The sequence below is a fragment of the Heteronotia binoei genome, chromosome 21 (assembly GCF_032191835.1).
Source record: "Heteronotia binoei isolate CCM8104 ecotype False Entrance Well chromosome 21, APGP_CSIRO_Hbin_v1, whole genome shotgun sequence".
NCBI lineage: Eukaryota > Metazoa > Chordata > Lepidosauria > Squamata > Gekkonidae > Heteronotia > Heteronotia binoei.
Genome location: NC_083243.1, coordinates 171,926,736 through 171,946,897, shown reverse-complemented (window position 1 = coordinate 171,946,897; position 20,162 = coordinate 171,926,736). Strand labels below are relative to the sequence as shown.

The following is a 20,162-nucleotide window of genomic DNA, read 5'->3' as shown; positions in this document are numbered from 1 at the left end:
AAGTTGTGACAAACACAACTGAACTTCAAAGGGAGTTCTGGCCATCACATTTAAAGGAACCGCACACCTTTTCAATGCCTTCCCTACGTTAGAAATAATGAAGGATAGGGGCACCTTCTTTTGAGGCTCATAGAATTGGACCCCCTGGCCCAAACTTTTTGAAACGTGGAGAGCATTTTGAGGAGAGTCACCAGATGCTATGCTGAAAATTTGGTGCCTCTACCTCAAAAAACAGCCCCTCCAGAGCCCCAGATCAATTCCCCATTATACCCTATGGGAATCGATCTTCATAGGGAATAATGAAGTGCCCAGCTGACATTTCCCTCCCCACCCCCCGTTTCTGACAACTCTGAAGTGGGGGAGGGCCTGCTCCCACCTGGGGATTGGCATCTCTACTCATGAGTTGCTGAACTTCCAACTTCTTCAAAGTAACACAGAGCAACCAAAGGTTCAAGTTTACCTTTCCTATGCAAACAACCTCTGAAAAGATTGTGCAACCAACGGAAGGTCTGGGCTGCTTTCACAGCCACTGGGAGCAGCCATGCTTTTCTGCCCCCGCCCCCATTCAGCCTTAAAGACACAGACACAACAGCCTTTCCAAGTGGAGTCTGAAACCTCCGGAGGTGGAAAGGCTTCTCCCCCACCGGCCAGCTGACTGGGAGCAGGAAGGAGCCTGGGAAAGCAGGAGAACCCCTGCTGGAACCTGGGGATTGGCAAGCCTATGTGTAAAAATGACCATAGCAATAAGATGCACACACAGTTCTTGTGGGGCACTGACTAAACATGCTGAGCTTCATTGCTGCCCTACCTGAATGGAGAGTTCGCTGTAAGACACACCCAGCAATACCGTGACTCCACATTTATTCATGTCTTCAACCCCAACATTATAGGGAAAGGACAACAAGCAATTTTTCAGAGCACCTGGTCTGCCATTACTGAACTCACTGACCACCAAAACATACTTGCATTCCTCCAGCTACCACCCAGAATTTATATAAAATATAGTTTTGTAATCCCATTTGCTGTGATCCCTAAGACAGGGACCCTCAACTGAAGGATTTATAACAGATATAACTAGAATTATAATACCCACTTAAATGAAGGAAATAAACCAACTGACAAAGCCAGGCTGATACAAAAAAGTTTAAAGCTAAAAGACAAGCCCAAAGCAGATCACAATATACCACTATCTGGTCACAAGTCAAAGCAATCCAATGCATCATCAATGATCCTTGATAAAAAATATTTCTCTTTCACCATCCTTGGGTTGCAGGTTGTTCCTTGCTTACAGGTGGCCCCCCCAACATAAAACAGGTTCTCACCAACAATGCACTGCTTAACAAAGACACAAATCCGGAACCACACCCTGCAACAAATCTAGATGCCAGCTTTGCTTGGATCCGATGACATTCCCCTCACAATTCTGTCCAGCCCCTGTGGAAGCTTTCCTCCAATGGAGGGCTTACTTTTACTGCTAGCACTTCTTTGTGTCCTTAAGTGTTTCTGAAAGAGCCTCTATGCACAAAGAAGTGCTTGAGGGGGAGGAAGGGCCACAGTGGAGTAAATCCTCCACAGGAGCCAGAGAGAAGCACAAGAATAATGATGTCATAGGATTCAAGCCACAGTCCCTGTGTGTGTGTGTGTGTGTGTGTGTGTGTGTGTGTGTGTATAAAATGCTGTCAAGTCGAAGCTGACTTAGAGACTCCATAGGGCTTTCAAGGCAAGAGACATTCAGAGGTGGTTTTGCCATTACCTTTGTGTAGTGACCCTGGACTTCCTTGGTGGTCTCCCATCCATTAACTAACCAGAGCTGACCCTGTTTAGCGTCCAAGATCTGCGAAGATCAGGCTAGCCTGGGTGTTCCAGGTAAGACAGTCCCTATATAACCTGGACAATTCTATTACAGGACCTAAGAACATCAGCTACTATCTTGGCCTCATTTTCCTATGTTGTTATTTTTTCCTTTCTACTTTAATGTGCGCCACCACATGCCAACAGTGCCCTTCTACTATCTACATCAGACGAACAGGTCAGTCCTTCCGTAATCGAACAAATGTGTAGCAATAGGACATCAAAATTTTTAATATATAGGAACCAGTGAGGGAACGTTTTAAAATTCCTGCACACACTGCTTTAAATCTGAAAGCCACTGTTCTCCTACAAAAGAAAATTTCAAAGGGAGAATCCAACAGAACTTATTAAGAGATTAAGCCCTGTCCTCTGGGCTTAAACAGTAACATGGCTTTTCTTACTAACCATAACTGCTAACAGCTTAACAGTGCCCACTCTTCAGAGATATTTATGGGTTTTACAATGTTATTGTAACTATTTACATGTCAATTAATTTTTATGTTCTATATTGCATCTTCCTCTACCAGAAGTTGTGTATTCTTTTTTATTACACTGTTTATATACACTTCATGAGAGGCTGGAACTTTTGATCTCTCTCATGACTTATTATAGGTAAGAACCACATCCTCTGGTCCCTTACACAGGGATTAACACCTGAATGATTTACAGTGGGTTTCTACAACTCCTCCCCTTCTGTGATTCTGATTATAAAAAATTCTAAAAAGATTTGCCATTCCCTATGCATCTGATGAATTGAAATCAGATCCATGAAAGCTTACGGTGGCATAAACTAGGTAAGTCTTAAAGGTGCCACTTGATTCCTGTTTTACTACACTACAACAGACTAACACAACTATCCTTTTGAAATTACTGATCAGGTAACTGAAAAACTCCCAAGAACCTTCTGAGCAGCACTGGAATTTTCCAGAATTCATTTTGAAAACTACAGCCTTAAAAGATTGCTTCAGGTACACAGAGGCAGCTGTGACTCACTTTTCTAGAAAAAAAAAATTACTTCAGCCAGCTTGGAAATCTCCCAACAGTGTCCCCAGAGCTGGAATCAGGAACCGCAAGCTCTGGCTGCCAGCCCAAGAGAGCAAAAGACCTGCAGGCCATAAATGGGGAAATGGCTGCAGCTCTGGGATAAATGTCTGCCTGAGAGCCACATTCCAAAAGGAGAGGAATCCCTCCCCATCCCCCCCCATCCCGCACCAATGCATGGACAATGAGGCCTTAGCCATGTCCTCCCAAGCTGGGCTCTTGGGTGGGGGCAGGGCTGATTTCCTTAACCGCAAGAATGCCAAGCAAGAGACAATGCAGATGTTGGGACTCACACTGAGGAGAAGAAAGGCTAAGCCAGGTCACAAACAGGGAATAATATTCAACTACACAGAAAGTCTGAATCATGACAAACCTCTCAGTGAGATAGTAAACTTCTCTCTCACTCAGATAGTAAACTTTTACTGCCCATCCACAATATGTAAGTTATATAGGGTATGTAAAATTCTATTTCCATTTTTGTATTGTTTGAGGAAGTGTGCATGCTTACAAAAGCTCACACCCTGAATAAAAAAATCTGTTGGTCTTAAAGAAGAAGAAGAAGATATTGGATTTATATCCCGCCCTCCACTCCGAAGAGTCTCAGAGCGGCTCACAATCTCCTTTCCCTTCCTCCCCCACAACAGACACCCTGTGAGGTGGGTGGGGCTGGAGAGGGCTCTCACAGCAGCTGCCCTTTCAAGGACAGAGGCTCAGAGTGGCTCACAATCTCCTTTCCCTTCCTCCCCCACAACAGACACCCTGTGAGGTGGGTGGGGCTGGAGAGGGCTCTCACAGCAGCTGCCCTTTCAAGGACAGAGGCTCAGAGCAGCCTACAACCTCCTTTCCCTTCCTCCCCCACAACAGACACCCTGTGAGGTGGGTGGGGCTGGAGAGGGCTCTCACAGCAGCTGCCCTTTCAAGGACAGAGGCTCAGAGCAGCCTACAACCTCCTTTCCCTTCCTCCCCCACAACAGACACCCTGTGAGGTGGGTGGGGCTGAGAGGGCTCTCACAGCAGCTGCCCTTTCAAGGACAACCTCTGCCAGGGCTATGGCTGACCCAAGGCCATTCCAGCAGGTGCAAGTGGAGGAGTGGGGAATCAAACCCGGTTCTCCCAGATAAGAGTCTGCACACTTAACCACTACACCAAACTGGCTCTCTTCCTCCCCCACAACAGATACCCTGTGAGGTGGGTGGGGCTGGAGAGGGCTCTCACAGCAGCTGCCCTTTCAAGGACAGAGTCTCAGAGCGGCCTACAATCTCCTTTACCTTCCTCCCCCACAACAGACACCCTGTGAGGTGGGTGGGGCTGGAGAGGGCTCTCACAGCAGCTGCCCTTTCAAGGACAGAGTCTCAGAGCGGCCTACAATCTCCTTTACCTTCCTCCCCCACAACAGACACCCTGTGAGGTGGGTGGGGCTGGAGAGGGCTCTCACAGCAGCTGCCCTTTCAAGGACAGAGGCTCAGAGCAACCTACAATCTCCTTTCCCTTCCTCCCCCACAACAGACACCCTGTGAGGTGGGTGGGGCTGGAGAGGGCTCTCACAGCAGCTGCCCTTTCAAGGACAGAGTCTCAGAGCGGCCTACAATCTCCTTTACCTTCCTCCCCCACAACAGACACCCTGTGAGGTGGGTGGGGCTGGAGAGGGCTCTCACAGCAGCTGCCCTTTCAAGGACAGAGTCTCAGAGCAGCCTACAACCTCCTTTACCTTCCTCCCCCACAACAGACACCCTGTGAGGTGGGTGGGGCTGGAGAGGGCTCTCACAGCAGCTGCCCTTTCAAGGACAGAGGCTCAGAGCAGCCTACAACCTCCTTTACCTTCCTCCCCCACAACAGACACCCTGTGAGGTGGGTGGGGCTGGAGAGGGCTCTCACAGCAGCTGCCCTTTCAAGGACAGAGTCTCAGAGCGGCCTACAATCTCCTTTACCTTCCTCCCCACAACAGACACCCTGTGAGGTGGGTGGGGCTGGAGAGGGCTCTCACAGCAGCTGCCCTTTCAAGGACAGAGGCTCAGAGCGGCCTACAATCTCCTTTCCCTTCCTCCCCACAACAGACACCCAGTGAGGTGGGTGGGGCTGGAGAGGGCTCTCACAGCAGCTGCCCTTTCAAGGACAGAGGCTCAGAGCGGCTCACAATCTCCTTTACCTTCCTCCCCACAACAGACACCCTGTGAGGTGGGTGGGGCTGGAGAGGGCTCTCACAGCAGCTGCCCTTTCAAGGACAGAGTCTCAGAGCAGCCTACAACCTCCTTTACCTTCCTCCCCCACAACAGACACCCTGTGAGGTGGGTGGGGCTGGAGAGGGCTCTCACAGCAGCTGCCCTTTCAAGGACAGAGGCTCAGAGCAGCCTACAACCTCCTTTACCTTCCTCCCCCACAACAGACACCCTGTGAGGTGGGTGGGGCTGGAGAGGGCTCTCACAGCAGCTGCCCTTTCAAGGACAGAGTCTCAGAGCGGCCTACAATCTCCTTTACCTTCCTCCCCACAACAGACACCCTGTGAGGTGGGTGGGGCTGGAGAGGGCTCTCACAGCAGCTGCCCTTTCAAGGACAGAGGCTCAGAGCGGCCTACAATCTCCTTTCCCTTCCTCCCCACAACAGACACCCAGTGAGGTGGGTGGGGCTGGAGAGGGCTCTCACAGCAGCTGCCCTTTCAAGGACAGAGGCTCAGAGCGGCCTACAATCTCCTTTATCTCCCTCCCCCACAACAGACACCCTGTGAGGTGGGTGGGGCCGGAGAGGGCTCTCACAGCAGCTGCCCTTTCAAGGACAGAGGCTCAGAGCAGCCTACAACCTCCTTTCCCTTCCTCCCCCACAACAGACACCCAGTGAGGTGGGTGGGGCTGAGAGGGCTCTCACAGCAGCTGCCCTTTCAAGGACAGAGGCTCAGAGCAGCCTACAACCTCCTTTCCCTTCCTCCCCCACAACAGACACCCTGTGAGGTGGGTGGGGCTGGAGAGGGCTCTCACAGCAGCTGCCCTTTCAAGGACAGAGGCTCAGAGCAGCCTACAACCTCCTTTCCCTTCCTCCCCCACAACAGACACCCAGTGAGGTGGGTGGGGCCGGAGAGGGCTCTCACAGCAGCTGCCCTTTCAAGGACAGAGGCTCAGAGCAGCCTACAACCTCCTTTCCCTTCCTCCCCCACAACAGACACCCTGTGAGGTGGGTGGGGCTGGAGAGGGCTCTCACAGCAGCTGCCCTTTCAAGGACAGAGGCTCAGAGCAGCCTACAACCTCCTTTCCCTTCCTCCCCCACAACAGACACCCAGTGAGGTGGGTGGGGCTGAGAGGGCTCTCACAGCAGCTGCCCTTTCAAGGACAGAGGCTCAGAGCGGCCTACAATCTCCTTTATCTCCCTCCCCCACAACAGACACCCTGTGAGGTGGGTGGGGCTGGAGAGGGCTCTCACAGCAGCTGCCCTTTCAAGGACAACCTCTGCCAGAGCTATGGCTGACCCAAGACCATGCTAGCAGGTGCAAGTGGAGGAGTGGGGAATCAAACCCGGTTCTCCCAGATAAGAGTCCGCACACTTCACCACTACATCAAACTGGCTCTCCACTTAAAGGTGCTACTGGACCCTACTTTTGTTCTATTACTTCAGACCACCTTGGATCTGCTTTGCTTTGTTGGTAACGCTTGCAGCTCGCATGATGAAACGCTCCTTCGTGACAAGAGAATTCTACAAAGAAAATACTCTCATCAGGGAGAACAAGCCAAACTATTCACCCTTAGATTGTTTCCTGTGTGCAGGGAATTGTTTTCGTGTAGCAGTGCAGTCAGTCTTATGAACCCCAACCTGTAGTCTGAAGCTGACTTCCTCTGTGTGAACCAGGCCAGCGCCTTACATCCCTGTCTTCTGAAGTGCTGCTTCTTTTTTAAAAAAAACCTAACAAAACAAATCCTCTTGTTTCCAACAGTTCCATGATCTGTCTCAGCCTGTCCAGTGACTGCAGACTGAACCTGCAGGGCAGGTGCAAAGTAATAGAGGTGATGACTCCTACCAAGAGCGTAATAAGAGTTAGATACGTACGTGGGAGGAAAGGTCTAACTGGCCCTCTAACAGTGCAAAGGGGAATATCTGAAGCAGATTGGATCATTTGATTGACATGGTGAATCTGATGTGACAGCAAGAAGCTAGCCCCCTTATTAATGCAACAGCAAGAAATGCTAAACCAGGAAAGGGAATTTGCTGCAGGTATGAGGCCATCTGTGTTGTCAAGTCTGAGGAGCCAGTTCTTGGAGAAGCAGGCTAGAACAGAGCAAGAAGAGAGGAAGTGATGCAAGGCCTAGAGGAGGAAGAGAAAAAAAGGCACAGATCCCCCATTCCTCTGTCAAACAACCAAAACACTGAATTAGATAGTCCAGTCCCAACGGGGTTAAACAAAAAGGCACACAAGTCACAGTTGGTTTCCTTCCCACACTGCTGTTTCCATGCGCCCCCCCCCCCCCCCCCATTAATCATCTCACCAGCCGGATGATGTCTTGTGGCCGTAGGAGCCCCACCATTTGCTGTAAGTGCAACTCCTGCTGTCCTGCAGCATTCCCACTCTGCTTGTGGTCTGAAGGGGCTGGGCTCTCCTGCAGGGCCTCAAGCTTTTCTTCTTCTTGCAGAAGCAGAGCAGCTCCTTTGACCATGACAAAGCTGTGTCTGCAAAAGGGGGGAAATCAATATAGTAAAATAATCTAATTGTTCACAGAAGAGATCCAAGAATTAGAAAAGACCAAGGGGGTACCAAAAGGGTTTTGCTCTGAGGGGAGGGGGGAGGAGAGCCTCTTCCCTTAAAGTCCCCCCTCCCAGTTTTTTTTTTTTACAAGGTCCAGAATTCAAGCCCTTACCTGGACGGCCCAGTTCAGGGCTTGAAATCTGTCAGCAGATCTCGGAAGCTAAGTATGGTCAGCCCTGGTCAGTAATCAAATAGGAGACCACCAAAGAATACCAGGGTCACTAAGCATAGGCAGACAATGGTAAACCACCTCTGAATGCCTTTTGCCTTGAAAACCCTATGGGGGTCACCATGAGTCACTTGTGACTTGATGGCAGGAAACAAGAATTACACGTAAATCTCAGACTCTGAAGTGGTAAGACAGACGAGTTCAAATGAAAGCGAAGAAGGCTCTGCTGGTTTGAAGCATTAAGGCGTATTAAATATCCTCAGAGAAGGTGCTGCTGAACTGAAAATATTTCATTTTGAACTAAAAAAAACACTAAGGAGCTATAACTATAAGGAATACAGGATTGACTCTAAACGCAGTCCATTTACATACGTACAGTGAAAACAAACATTTTTAGAAATTGCAATGACATTTTAAAAACAAAATTATTTACTTTACGCTTTACAATCCTCCCTTTTGACCCTAGAGGGACCTCAAAAAATCAGTTTTTTAAAATTAACAGCATCTTGCCAAATTCTCCTTCTGTGCATTTATATATCATCTTGCCAAAAAACTGATGTATGAAAAGTCCCCGAGGCTCGTAAGAGTAGCGGGGAATAGTCTCTCTCTTCTAGTGGAAAATGTAATTCTAACAAAAATGTGGATGGACACTGTCTCTTAAATAAAAACATCTCATGAAAACAAACTAATTCTAGTGTACTGTAGGATTCATAACTGGAGAAAATATTCTGTTTTGCTTCAAAAGCATTTTGAGCCCCATGGTAGAGGCAAGGAAATACAGGGGGGGGTGGGTTGAAGGGAGACCCAGTAGTTTGTGGGGTGGGATTATACACACTCCTCCCTGCCTCTCTATCCTGCCCTCCAAAAGCAACTCTAAGTTTGTTTGTTTAAAAGTACTGTGCCAAGCAAAATTGTCTGGTGTCATTCTGTTTAGCATGTATGTCTAGGGTTGCCTATCCCTGATGCAACATGGAGTTGACTTTTCCCCTCTCATCTGTGCTTATGGAGGATATCTGGAACACAAAGCCATAAAACTGCACAAAAGGGGAATCAGTACAATAAGCATGCAACTATTATGCTTCCGCTGCACAAAACGTTCTTCCTCGAGCTTATGCGTCTGTTGCAAAGATTATACGTTCCCAGAAGTGAATGCAGTCTGTTTTGCGTGCAACACCAATCAGCCTTGTGGCATCCAAGACCAACAGACTTATTGACGCATATACTTTCATGAGCTAGATCTCACTTTGTCAAATGCATCTGCAGTAGGCTCTAGGCATTGGGAGCAGAGTGCCAATGTGGTCATTGTTCTAGGACGACCGGGTTCGAATCCCTTGCTCAATCATGGAAACCTGCCAGGTGTCACAATCTCTCAGCCTAACCTATCCTCACAATATTGCTGTTGTGGAGATTGAGGGGGGAACAATGTGAAAAGCAGCTCTGGGTTCCCCATCAGGGAGAAATGTTGGATATAAATTTTAAAAACCAAGCAAAATAAAAAAGCAGACACTTGAATACATTTAAGGCCAACGAAGTTTTATTCAGAATGTAAGCTTCCATGCGCTAGAATAAAACTCTGTTGGTCTTAAAGGTGCACTTGACTATTGCTTTGTTCTACTGCTTCAGACTAACATGGCTGCCCACTCGGATCTATCTTCAATACATTTGTTAGTCTTTAAGGTGCTAAAACAGGGGCCCCCAACCCCTGGGCCATGGACTGGTAGTGGTCTGTGGCCTGTTAGCAACCAGGTCGTGGAGCGAAGCAGAGGCACCGCACCTCCCCTTCCACTCACCTGGGGAGGCAGCCTCAGAGTGAGGCAGACCATCTCCATCACCCCTTCCGCCCACCTGGGACCTGGGCAAATGAAAGAGGCAGCAAAGCCTCGCTCCAAAGCACCACCTCTTTCATCTGGCCAGGTTCTTGTGTGGGTGAAAAGGGCAGTGCGGCAGTGACCTTTGCCTACCCCCCATTTAAAAAACCCAGCACTCGCCCCTCCACCCGCACCAGTCTGTGGAAAAATTGGCTTCCACTAAACTGGTCCCTGGTGCCAAAAAGGTTGGGAGCCACTGAGCTACAACACTCCTTTTTGCTTTTACTTAGAAAATATAACTGTGTCCCCAGAAACAGTCCATTGTTTTGTGGTGACCGCTAACTGAAATTTCCTTGTGAGTGTCATACTAGTTCCTTACTGGATATTAATGATGTTTAGTGACAGGTAACGCAACTCCCGCCTTTTGTTGTCAAATGGCCACACTATTTTGTGAAGTCCCATTTTCTCCATTGTTATTTTAAACGTATTGTAAGTGGTTGTGAAGTACTCCTGAAGCACACATGCAGAGCTAGCTTTAAAAGTTTTTAAAGCTGCAAGGTTACTCCCTGCCCACTCCCCACCCCATGTTTCCTTGCAATGCAAATACAGTAGGGGAGCACTTACTCAGTCCTCTTTTGTAAACAGCTGCAATCAGCAGCATGACTACACTGCAACTTTACTGCCTTCACTATTAAATCTTTTATATGAGGATGGAATATTGATGCCAAATTGCTGCTAATGAGAATATAACACTAAAACTTTTTAAAAAAATTCCTAATGTATAGAAAAGGGCACAGATACCAGTTCTAGACGTTTTACAGCTTTGCAAGCATGGTGTAGTTGACAGGATATTCAACTCGGATGTGGGAGACTCAGAAAACTTATTGGGTGACCTTGGTCCAGTCTCTCTCTTTGTCTCTCAGCCTAGCCTACCTCACAGGGTTGTTGTTGAGAGGATAAAATGGAGATGAGGAGAATGATGTCCATTGCTGTAAACTCCCTGGAGGAAGGGTGGCATAAATGTGTATGAAATAGATATTTGCATGCAAAAAAAGGACAGGATTATGAGGGATGACTCCTCACCGTCTTTGCAACTGTCTCTTCCTGGGAAGATCTTCATCCTAGAAAGGAATTCCATATGGATTAGTCATGCTAGTTCCAGACCAAAGAAGGAATATTATGCTCCAGATTAAGACATGCACTAGATTCCACATGCCCATTGCTGAACAGTTTTCTGGTCACCAGTTTGAACCAGGACCTTCCAGTGGGATAAGACTGAAATTAAACAATGGGTGATGCTTGCAAGGCAAACCTTCAGCTCTCACTTGGAGTGATGAATAACCTAATGATGAATAACCTCATCTAGAGGCCAAAGGCCCAAGTCATCATCTATGCTAGTTCACCAGTACAGCAAAAATAGCATCTAAAATGGTAATCTCTACAATCATATCAAAACAATCTACCTCATGCACATTTGAAAAATGTAAACACCCTCGTCATAAGAAACACACTTTTTTGTTATATTCCCATCCCTACTAGCTAACAAAAGTTCATTTTTTGCTGGCTAGATCCAAACAGCAGAAAGCTCAGGCAGGCATTCCATAATTGCTCAGTGGCAACTTCTTTGTACCACAACTGAACGGAATTCGGGTGTTTTTGAGCTATCTCAAACTGTTAGCTTTGTCACAGAAGCCATAGCATGACTGAATTTTCCTCTTCCAAACAACTTCTGTGCCACAGACAGAATGGAGGCCCATGTATTGTTCTGAATACCAACAGACCTTCCATGTAGGGCTGGGTACATTATGGGCTAAACCATGCTGCCTAAATTTGCATATTTGTGTTTATTTTGCATAATCTATTCTGCATCTGCATAGTTATGGAAAAAGCACAAGGTCCTAGTCTGAGTACCCAAAGCTCAAATAGCTGTACAAGCTTTTACTGATTTCTAAGCCTTCATGAGCAATGCCCACAGGTTCTTAATTCTTCTATTGTAGGGCTATTGTAAAAAAAGAGTTAAAAGCAGGGATTCTCTGACAACCAAATCCTGTGCTTGCATGAAGTGGCTCCAGACGTGGGTCGCCCTGCTTAATGTTAGTGGGTTCAGTACTTCAACCTCATTTGAAATAAAAATTGCAAAGGTGGAAATGTCTCGTAATTTATAATGACACGAAGGCCAGTTTAACAGTGGCAAATATTAAACTGCTGGTTAATATTTAATTCAAGATGAACACCATTTTCCCACCTCCATTCTGAATCTCTGTGTCATTTAAGAAGAGTTTCGGTTTGTAACATATGGTGGTCCTATTGACCTTCATTTCAGGTGTGAAAATACCTTTAAGGCTTGTACTAACCACAGATAAAGGATACTTGTCTTGTGTTATTTTCTTAATTCTTGAGCTATATAAAAGTAGCTGAAGCAATTGCTCAAGCAAAAAGCTGCATGTAAAGGTGACCAACTCTAGTAATTCCAGTAGCTGTGTTAATAGTACAATCCTAAACAGAGTTATTCTCTTCTAAGTCCACTGAAATCAGTGGGTTTAGAAGGGTAGCATTCGCAGTTTCAGGTGTTGTGCACTGTAAAGATTAACAAAACTTTATTCCTGCATAAACGTTCATAGACTACGGCCCATTACTTCAGACACTGACAGTGCAATCTTATGTACACTTACTTCTAGGAGTAGACCCACTGGCTACAGCAGGACATATCTGAGTAGGATGCATAGGATTCTGCTTTAAGACTCGCAGCAACAAGCATTTGCGGTGGATTAATATTAATGTCACTTATATGACTGATGGTGAAGTTGACCATGGGAGAATAGTGACTGGAAAGGGCAATAGCAAACCACCCCATAACAAAAAATCTGCAAAGAAAATGTTGTGATGTGATGTCATCCCATGGGTCATTAATGACTCGGCACATGCACAGGTTACCTAACAAGTATACAGCTGAAGCAACATTTAAACTAGGAGTTGTTCAGCTCAGTCTTTACCACTGCATCAACTCTTGCTTTAGGACACCAGGCCCACACAACTTGTGCCTCATCTTATTCTTGCAACTCATGAAGAGGTGTCCCCCACCTCATCTCTGGAATACCATAATATATTGCTGGATGGCTATTGAGTCTGGTAGGTCACAAGCTGTGCAGACCAATCTCATATATACACATAGGGAACAGAATGGTTCCCTTTCAGGCCACTGCCCATGCTAGACTTCCTTCTACAACTGAAAATATTCTCCTGAGCCAGCTTTGAATTCAAACCCTTGCATAACCTTATCTATGTATTTCCAAGCCTGTAAACTATTTCCTGTGACATTTTTAAGCATGGACAAAAAAGAAAAATGTTCCCATCACTTCCTAATTACCAGTTCCTTGCATAGTGCCTAATTACACTTGAAGCTCCTTCAGTCCTATACTTTTAAGCCTGGGGTGGTAACTCGAATGCTGAGTGCTCCAGTTTAAGGAACACAGGGTGTATCTCAGTGCTGGCATTGTAGCCTGGGGTCTCTTGTTTTTCTGAGACCCTTAAGCAAAGGATTTTGTGTTGCATTTTCTATGCCTGTGATGTAGCTATGTGCAAGGAACGGGCAGGAAGTGTGAGTTGTGAAATTCGCCGACAAGCCTCTATTACTGCCTGGCTCTCCACCACACCATCTTCAGTTTTCAAAACTTCATTAAATAAACAGCACATTTGTGGGGACACAAGGAAGTTATTACTATTGGCCACAGGGATGCTGCTAACATTTTTTTTTAAACCCCACCTCCCTTACATGAAGGAACTGCCCAGAGAGGGAAGTAGCACTACAACAAGCTACTCTCTGTTGCGAGGGCCCATAGCAAGAGTAGCTGACTGGTCCTTTCTCAGCAGGCCCCTTCTTTCAGAAGCTGCAGTGAGGAGGGGGTTTCCACTCAAGTAGCCAAGTTTCATACAGTCAGAGCCCTCAGGTTACCCTGTGCCTTCGGTGAAGGCCAGTTTGTGAACCTCCTCTAAACAAGGAAAAAAGCATAATACCCCCACTGCAACCTGCTGGGAAACTACCTTGAATCCCTGTCTTGTAATCCAGAATAACTACACGCACCTCTGCCTTGGTTCTGTACTCATAAGAGCTAACAGAGATGGGAATCTGGCACCACTATTTATTGTAATATACCACTGCTCCCTAAGACCATACCCAAGGCAATTTTTTTCCAATAAAAAGATGCCAAACACGCGCCCGCCCCCGGTTGAAATGCAATAAGCAGTAACTGATCTATCTTAAGAAGCAAAGCTGGGACATTCAAGTCTCTGCAACAGGCCGGAAAAAAGCCCAGAAGGCAAGAACAAGAAGTTATCTTATCCCTGATCCTATCAGCGCTTCTTTCTTCACGCAGCTCCCTCTGCAGGCAAAACGGAAGATTGGGGAAACGAGAGATCTCGCCCAATCCCCTCTGCCCTGCTTTCCGACAGCGCCCTCTACAGGGAGATACGGGAGGGGGGGGGTTGGACAAGTCTTTCAAGAAAACGGGACAGCTATAGGCTCCCCCTGCACAAGTCGCAGCATGCAGCAGCAGCGGCAGGGCGCAGGCACTTCGGTAAATAAGCGTCGCGGTTACTACTGCAGCCTACGGGACCGAATGAGCCGTTGCAGGAACAGCAAGATCAATTAAGGCGGGGTTCCTTCGGGACACCCCCAAAGGGATCCTGCCGCGCTGGAGCAGGTCTAGAAGGGGACTCACCTTGCAGCCGGTGGGTGTCGAGTGGCCGCTGCCCGACGGAGACCGACAGACAGTAACAAGAGCCATGCGCGGATCCCTGCAGCGCGCCCTCTCTCCGCTCGCAGCACGGAGAAGCAACCGGAGAAAACCGTGCCACTTAGAGCCAGCCGCCGCGGACAGCCTGCAGGGGGCGGAGGAACCGAGCCTCCCACACACCCCGGGGTGGGACCTGCCAGCCGTAAACTTTCTACTCCGGCACTCGCCCACTTCAACCAGGAAATGCAAGGATGCTGTAGGGAAGGCAAACCTCGGCACGTCCTTCGGGGGCGGCTCTAAAAGGAGCAGGCCCGAGAAGCAAAAGGGTTCCCCTGGCTGAGATGGGAAGGATGGAGGTGGAGCGTCAAGCTGCTGCAGCCACTGCTGTACTCGCTTGCCCAGGCGGCAGCCGCCCCCAGCTCCCTCGTTATCTACTCCTCCCTTTCCTTGGTTTCGGGGCTTCTTTGGAAGGAAAGGCTCAGCCTCCGCACCTGTTGGGAAATGGTGACACAATGAACAAGAGAATGTGCAGAGGGCCTTGCCACCAGCACTGAATAATCAAAGCACACATCTTAGGGCTTCCAACGACGTCTCCCCCTTCCCCCCCAGCTACCACTTCTAGCAGGCTGGATGGAGGTTGTAGGCAGAGGGAGAGCAGCTGATCATAACGCTGGTTCCCGTTGCTGTTATGGGGGGGGGGGATTTAGCCACACTTTATTATTTTTTTGCATATTGTTCACATCCATGGTGTTATTGCAATGTGTGGAGATATGTCTTGCCTTTGGTTTGATGTGGCTTCAGCATTACAAGGGAAGAAAAGGTGACAATTTGTTTTTATGTATACAAATTTTAAGTCTCATCAAAATGTATAGGTAATTAGAACTTGGGGCAGGGCATTTGTTGTAACTCTACAAAATCAGTTATCCTGGGAGACTTAACCATGTACAGACAATACACATTTTACTTCCACGCGGGTCACTTTGTAGAAAAACAGGTGGTGGAGCTCATCCAGGGATTGTTATGCAGCTGCACCTACTATTCAATGGACAAGGAGGTAGAACTCTCAGGAGGAGGAGGAGCAACTCTCAGAAAGGTTCAGGAGCTGTGCTCCTGTGAGCTCCCACTGAATCCAAGGCCTGCTTACATATGCTTTAAAGTGTAGTTGAAAGGGTTTCATTCTAGCTGTCTGCATACAACCCCTACAAGCACTGACTGAATGTGTAAAGAGCAGGACCAGGCACAAGTACACAGCATCCTTTTTCGTGGGCAGGGGAGCATACTCATGGACGTTTCCTCTGCATGTAAGTGCCTTGCTAGCACACTTGCCTGCTCCTGCTATCTTGGGTTGCTTTGAGGATGCAAGAGGATTAGAGATGCCATATGCCTGTTTCAGAAAGGCATTCTCCTGCCAAAGCCCCTCCTACTGCCCCTGCCTCCAGGACCAATAGGAAAATAGTGAGGAGAGAAAATGATGCTTTATTAAGTAGTAGTAGAAGATGATGATATTGGATTTATATCCCACCCTATACTCTGAATCTTAGGCTGATTACAGACTGGCACTTTGGGTCGACTCAGAGACGCCTCTGAGATCGACCCCAAAAAATCCATCCACACGTCAACATCTGCTAGCCACCCCTGTCCCGTACTTAGCCTGTCCTCTGGGCCGATCCACCCAGCTCAAAAAGGGACCACTGCAAAAGTGGTCCCTTTTCACTGGGGCGGTTCCGAGGTGGCTCCTGGCCATCTGGAAGGCCGGAGAGTGCCTGAAGAGTGCCCGGGGAGCCGTGAGCAGGACACGTGAGTGTTCCAGATGCTCCCTGGCTGCCCACAGCCTGCCCCTTTCTTTGAGTGCCGTCTGGAAGCTCCAGGGCACTCGATTTCTGGCCGTCTGTATTCAGGGCGGCTGCCAGCCACCCCAAAGCAGCCGTCTGTTATCAGCCTTAGAGCGGTCACAATCTCCTTTGTGCCAGTTTGGTGTAGTGGTTAAGTATGCGGACTCTTATCTGGGAAAACCAGGTTTGATTCCCCACTCCTCCACTTGCACCTGCTGGAATGGCCTTGGGTCAGCCATAGCTCTTGCAGGAGTTGTCCTTGAAAGGGCAGCTGCTGTGAGAGCCCTCTCAGCCCCACCCACCTCACTGGGTGTCTGTTGTGGGGGGAGAAGACATAGGAGATTGTAAGCCGCTCTGAGTCTCTGATTCAGGGAGAAGGGCGGGGTATAAATGTGCAATTCTTTTTCTTCTTTATCTTCCTCCTCCACAACAGACACCCTGTGAGGTAGGTGAGGCTGAGAGCTCGTACAGCAGCTGCCCTTTCAAGGCACATAGTGGAATGTAATGTCTGCTCCTTGCTTTGCCCCCAGAGGGGTGCCGGGCATCCCTAAAGAGAATGGAAGTCTCCACAGGGGGTTTGGCTTGCCATACACTTTAAAGTGGGTCCTTCAGCATATGGTACATATTGGTTTTGAGGTCCATGAAAATCCTGAAATTAAAATGGAGGTCCTTGAGTTGCTAATATTTGAAAGTCAAAGATAAAAGTTTTTTCCAGTATCCGTATTTCAATGGAAGTAGTTTAACCCTGCTTTTTTCTGACTGCGATATTAGAAGCTTTGGACATCCTATAGATACAGGGGAATAAGTTTATATAACTTTATCTTTAAGCACTATCCTACTTGCAGCCCATCCTTGGCTCCCCTAATTCTTTAGCCCTTGGTCAAATGTACCCATCCCTTCCCCTGCTGTGGGCCCTGCCAAAATCTGTCCTTCCTCTTCAGGCTGCTCTTGTTCCTAGCCTGCATCCCTTGTTCCCAAGCAGAGTTGAGGAAGATGAAGGCACTCACCCCACTTCAGAGCCCAGCACAGACAGTAGGCAAGAACTGAGCATAGAAAGGAGCGAGGCAGTGGTTATTGTTCAAACTGTCAGCGTGGAAGGGGTTTAGGCACGAATACAGCGGATAACGTAGTAGGAAGCAGGGCTAGGTGAGTGGTTGTGTGGTTTATATTTAGATAGGTAACCTGATAACTGGATATCCAACCTATACAATGGCATGGGTAACTGAAAAATCTGCCCAGATAAAATTAAAAGGATGTAATTGATCAGGTTGCATTTTCATCCAACATATTAAAACAAAATCCTAGAAGAAATAATTGAGCCAGATGCACTAGAGCAGAACAAAGTTAAGAGTCCGGCGACACCTTTAAAACCGGCAAAGTTTTATTCAAGGTATGAGCGTTTGTGTGGACTCTAACTTAGTTCTGTTGCTTCAGACCAAGATGGCTGCCCACCTGTATTTATCTTAAATTCGAATGGTTAGCGAGCAGTTGGTATGTTGTTGGGTTCCTTGTTTAAAAATCCTTTATTATTGTATATGTATGAGATGTTGTTAGCCGCCCTGAGCCTGCCTAGGCGGGGAGGGCGGGATACAAATAAAATTTTACCTTACCTTACCTTTCAAAATGTCAAAAAAAGTAGTGATTATATGTCATGTCAGTAAACATTTCAGTGCATTTTCATGCAAGCTATAGACATTTGTTGCCACTCTTCAATGTATACCCTAGCTTTTTCATATTTAAATAGCAATACACACACACACACATATATAAAATCCTTTCCTTCTGATGAAGCTAGTTCACCAGAATTGAAGCTATGAAATATTAAGCATGGGAAGGAGGTTCAGTGTCTCCAAGTAGTTCAAATAATTAGCTCTTTGCAGGGGCATTTCTTTAAAAATTAAAGCATATTGAAAAATTCTAAACATTTCAGTTAATACTACATAGTTCCCACAATTACTTAATATCAAGCCTCCAAGAGATTTATTTATTGGGAGGAGCTTAGTGGAAGCTACCGATGCGCCTCCACTAACCGGGGCAACTGGTTTTCCTCAATATAAGCTTCCCACACACGTTGCAATGTTTTGACAAGTGGTACATTTTTTCATTGCTCAAGAGGAAAGATATAGCTATTGCACCTTCCACCCCATTCTTCGACCCAGATCCTTTACATGCTGTAGGCCAAATCTGAAGTTTGCTGGCCAATGGAGCAAAAGGCTCATCGGTGGCACTTTGGAAGCAAGAGATCAGATTTCTGGGTTATCGTTTGGACTCTTTCCCTCACTCTTCCAAGCCAGTAAACCCCAGCACCATTTGTAGCATAGCTCTGCACTTTGAACCCAAAGCCACAGTGAATATTGATAGCCTGAGCTAGGCAATTGGCCAGGCAAACAAAGTTATAGGCTACAAGGTTCCTGGCAAACCTTCCCAGTGTGCAGGAATACAAACAGTAGGAGAGACTGTTAGATAAGCACAGCCAAACAATAGTTGCTGCAACATCACCATCACTCTCCTGCCACCATTCAACAGCAGCTGAACTCCTTCTTGACACTGTGCCATCACATGGCTAGTTTTCTCATATACTGGTTGTGTAGTTCCTAGATTTTCCCATGCAGATTGAGCAAGGTGAATGGGGTGGTAGTGGTGATGGGGATATTGTAATTATATCTATGGACACTAGATGGGGATAGGTATAGTAACAGACAGGAATCGCAGGAATCTATATTGTATTGTAGTTATGGCAGTGAAACCTTTAACTGAATGTCAGGGGTTCAGAATGTCCAATTGCTCAAGGAACAAAGTGGGTTTCCTTACAGCTTCTGTGAGCTAGGAGAGAATCGTTAGTGTGGCAGGGATTAAAACCTCACAAAGGAAATGGCTAGGTACTGTAGGGATCTCAGGATGCTGGGAGGTTAAGGGATAAGAGGTTAAAGGACAAAGGCTAAAGGGAAAGTACAGGACTAGCAACAGCCTGAGAAAGCGGAACCTGACAAAAGAAATGGGGAATGAGTTTAGAAGCAAAAACCTACAGAGACCAAGAATTGAGGCAAAGTACTAATCAGGGAGGAGTCTCTGAAGAAACTTCACAATACTTGAGTGATTATATGCTGAGGGGGAAGGGAGAACAGAGTACAAGGGAGGTTGGTCTGAGTAAAAGGGCTAAAGTAAGAGGGACAAAGAAGGTAGTGTCCTGAAAAGCAGAAACCTGTAGAAATAATGGATCAGGGAGACATGAAACTGAAGAAGGAAGGAGGAACAAAGGAGAAAGTAGAAGTGGGCTAAAATTAAATGGGCCTACAGGCAAGAAGGCTGTGTGCCGCTGGCAGGAAGGAAGTGTGCAGGGAAGGGAGTCTAGTTTCTGGGTCATGACAGGGCAGTTCTGCTACTTGTTGCTTCTGCTGTCACTGTACCATTATGTATAGTCCTTAAAGGGTGATGCGATTCTTCCTCAATCTCCTTTTGTCCAAGAATCGCACTGCTACAGCACCAACCCCAAATCAGACTTTTCCCTGCAGCCACTGTGGCCGGATCTGCCTGTCCCGCATTGGTCTTGTCAGCCACCAGCGAGCCTGCAGCAAACGTGGACTATTGCACCCTTCTTAAATCTTCGTTCGCGAAGCCAAGCCGAGAGAAAAAGGGTGATGAGGACCAAAACGCGTGTCTGTATGTGAGCACATGTAAGGTGAATTTCACATTATTTGAATAACCTAGCCATTCTGACTATAGGCTTTTAGTGAGTAACAACATTAAGGCTGTCTCACTTTGTGACTTCGGGGTCTAACTATTCCTATATCCCTCTTTGTTTCTCCTCTCCACTGCACTGCTCTCCCACAGAGGGGACTTTATAGAAGGCAGCACATAAAACCAACTAGGAGAGATCTGTACAACTTGAGGCTTCTCAGACTAAATGCACCCCTCTGGCTATGTATGGCACCCCATCAAGGGACCTGATAACCCTTTGCATTGGCTGGGGAGCCAATGGTAGGGTTGGTCAAATATCTGCAAGGC

General features: G+C 47.2%; 1 protein-coding gene across 2 annotated transcripts in view; it reads right to left on the bottom strand.

The window, feature by feature from the left end:
• The window catches only part of SSH3 (slingshot protein phosphatase 3), a 29,456-nt gene extending 14,735 nt beyond the window's left edge, over positions 1 to 14,721 (bottom strand). Inside the window, exons 1-3 of one of the 2 annotated variants that reach the window (XM_060262077.1) lie at positions 14,311 to 14,721; positions 10,676 to 10,713; positions 7,359 to 7,539 (exon numbers count right to left, since the gene is read on the bottom strand). In XM_060262077.1, coding sequence (XP_060118060.1) covers positions 7,359 to 7,539; positions 10,676 to 10,713; positions 14,311 to 14,376 — 285 coding nt within the window. In that variant the 5' untranslated portion in view covers positions 14,377 to 14,721. The remainder of the gene's footprint in view (positions 1 to 7,358; positions 7,540 to 10,675; positions 10,714 to 14,310) is intronic. The other variant, XM_060262078.1, reaches the window with a different exon arrangement.
• Positions 14,722 to 20,162: the final 5,441 nt, after the last annotated feature.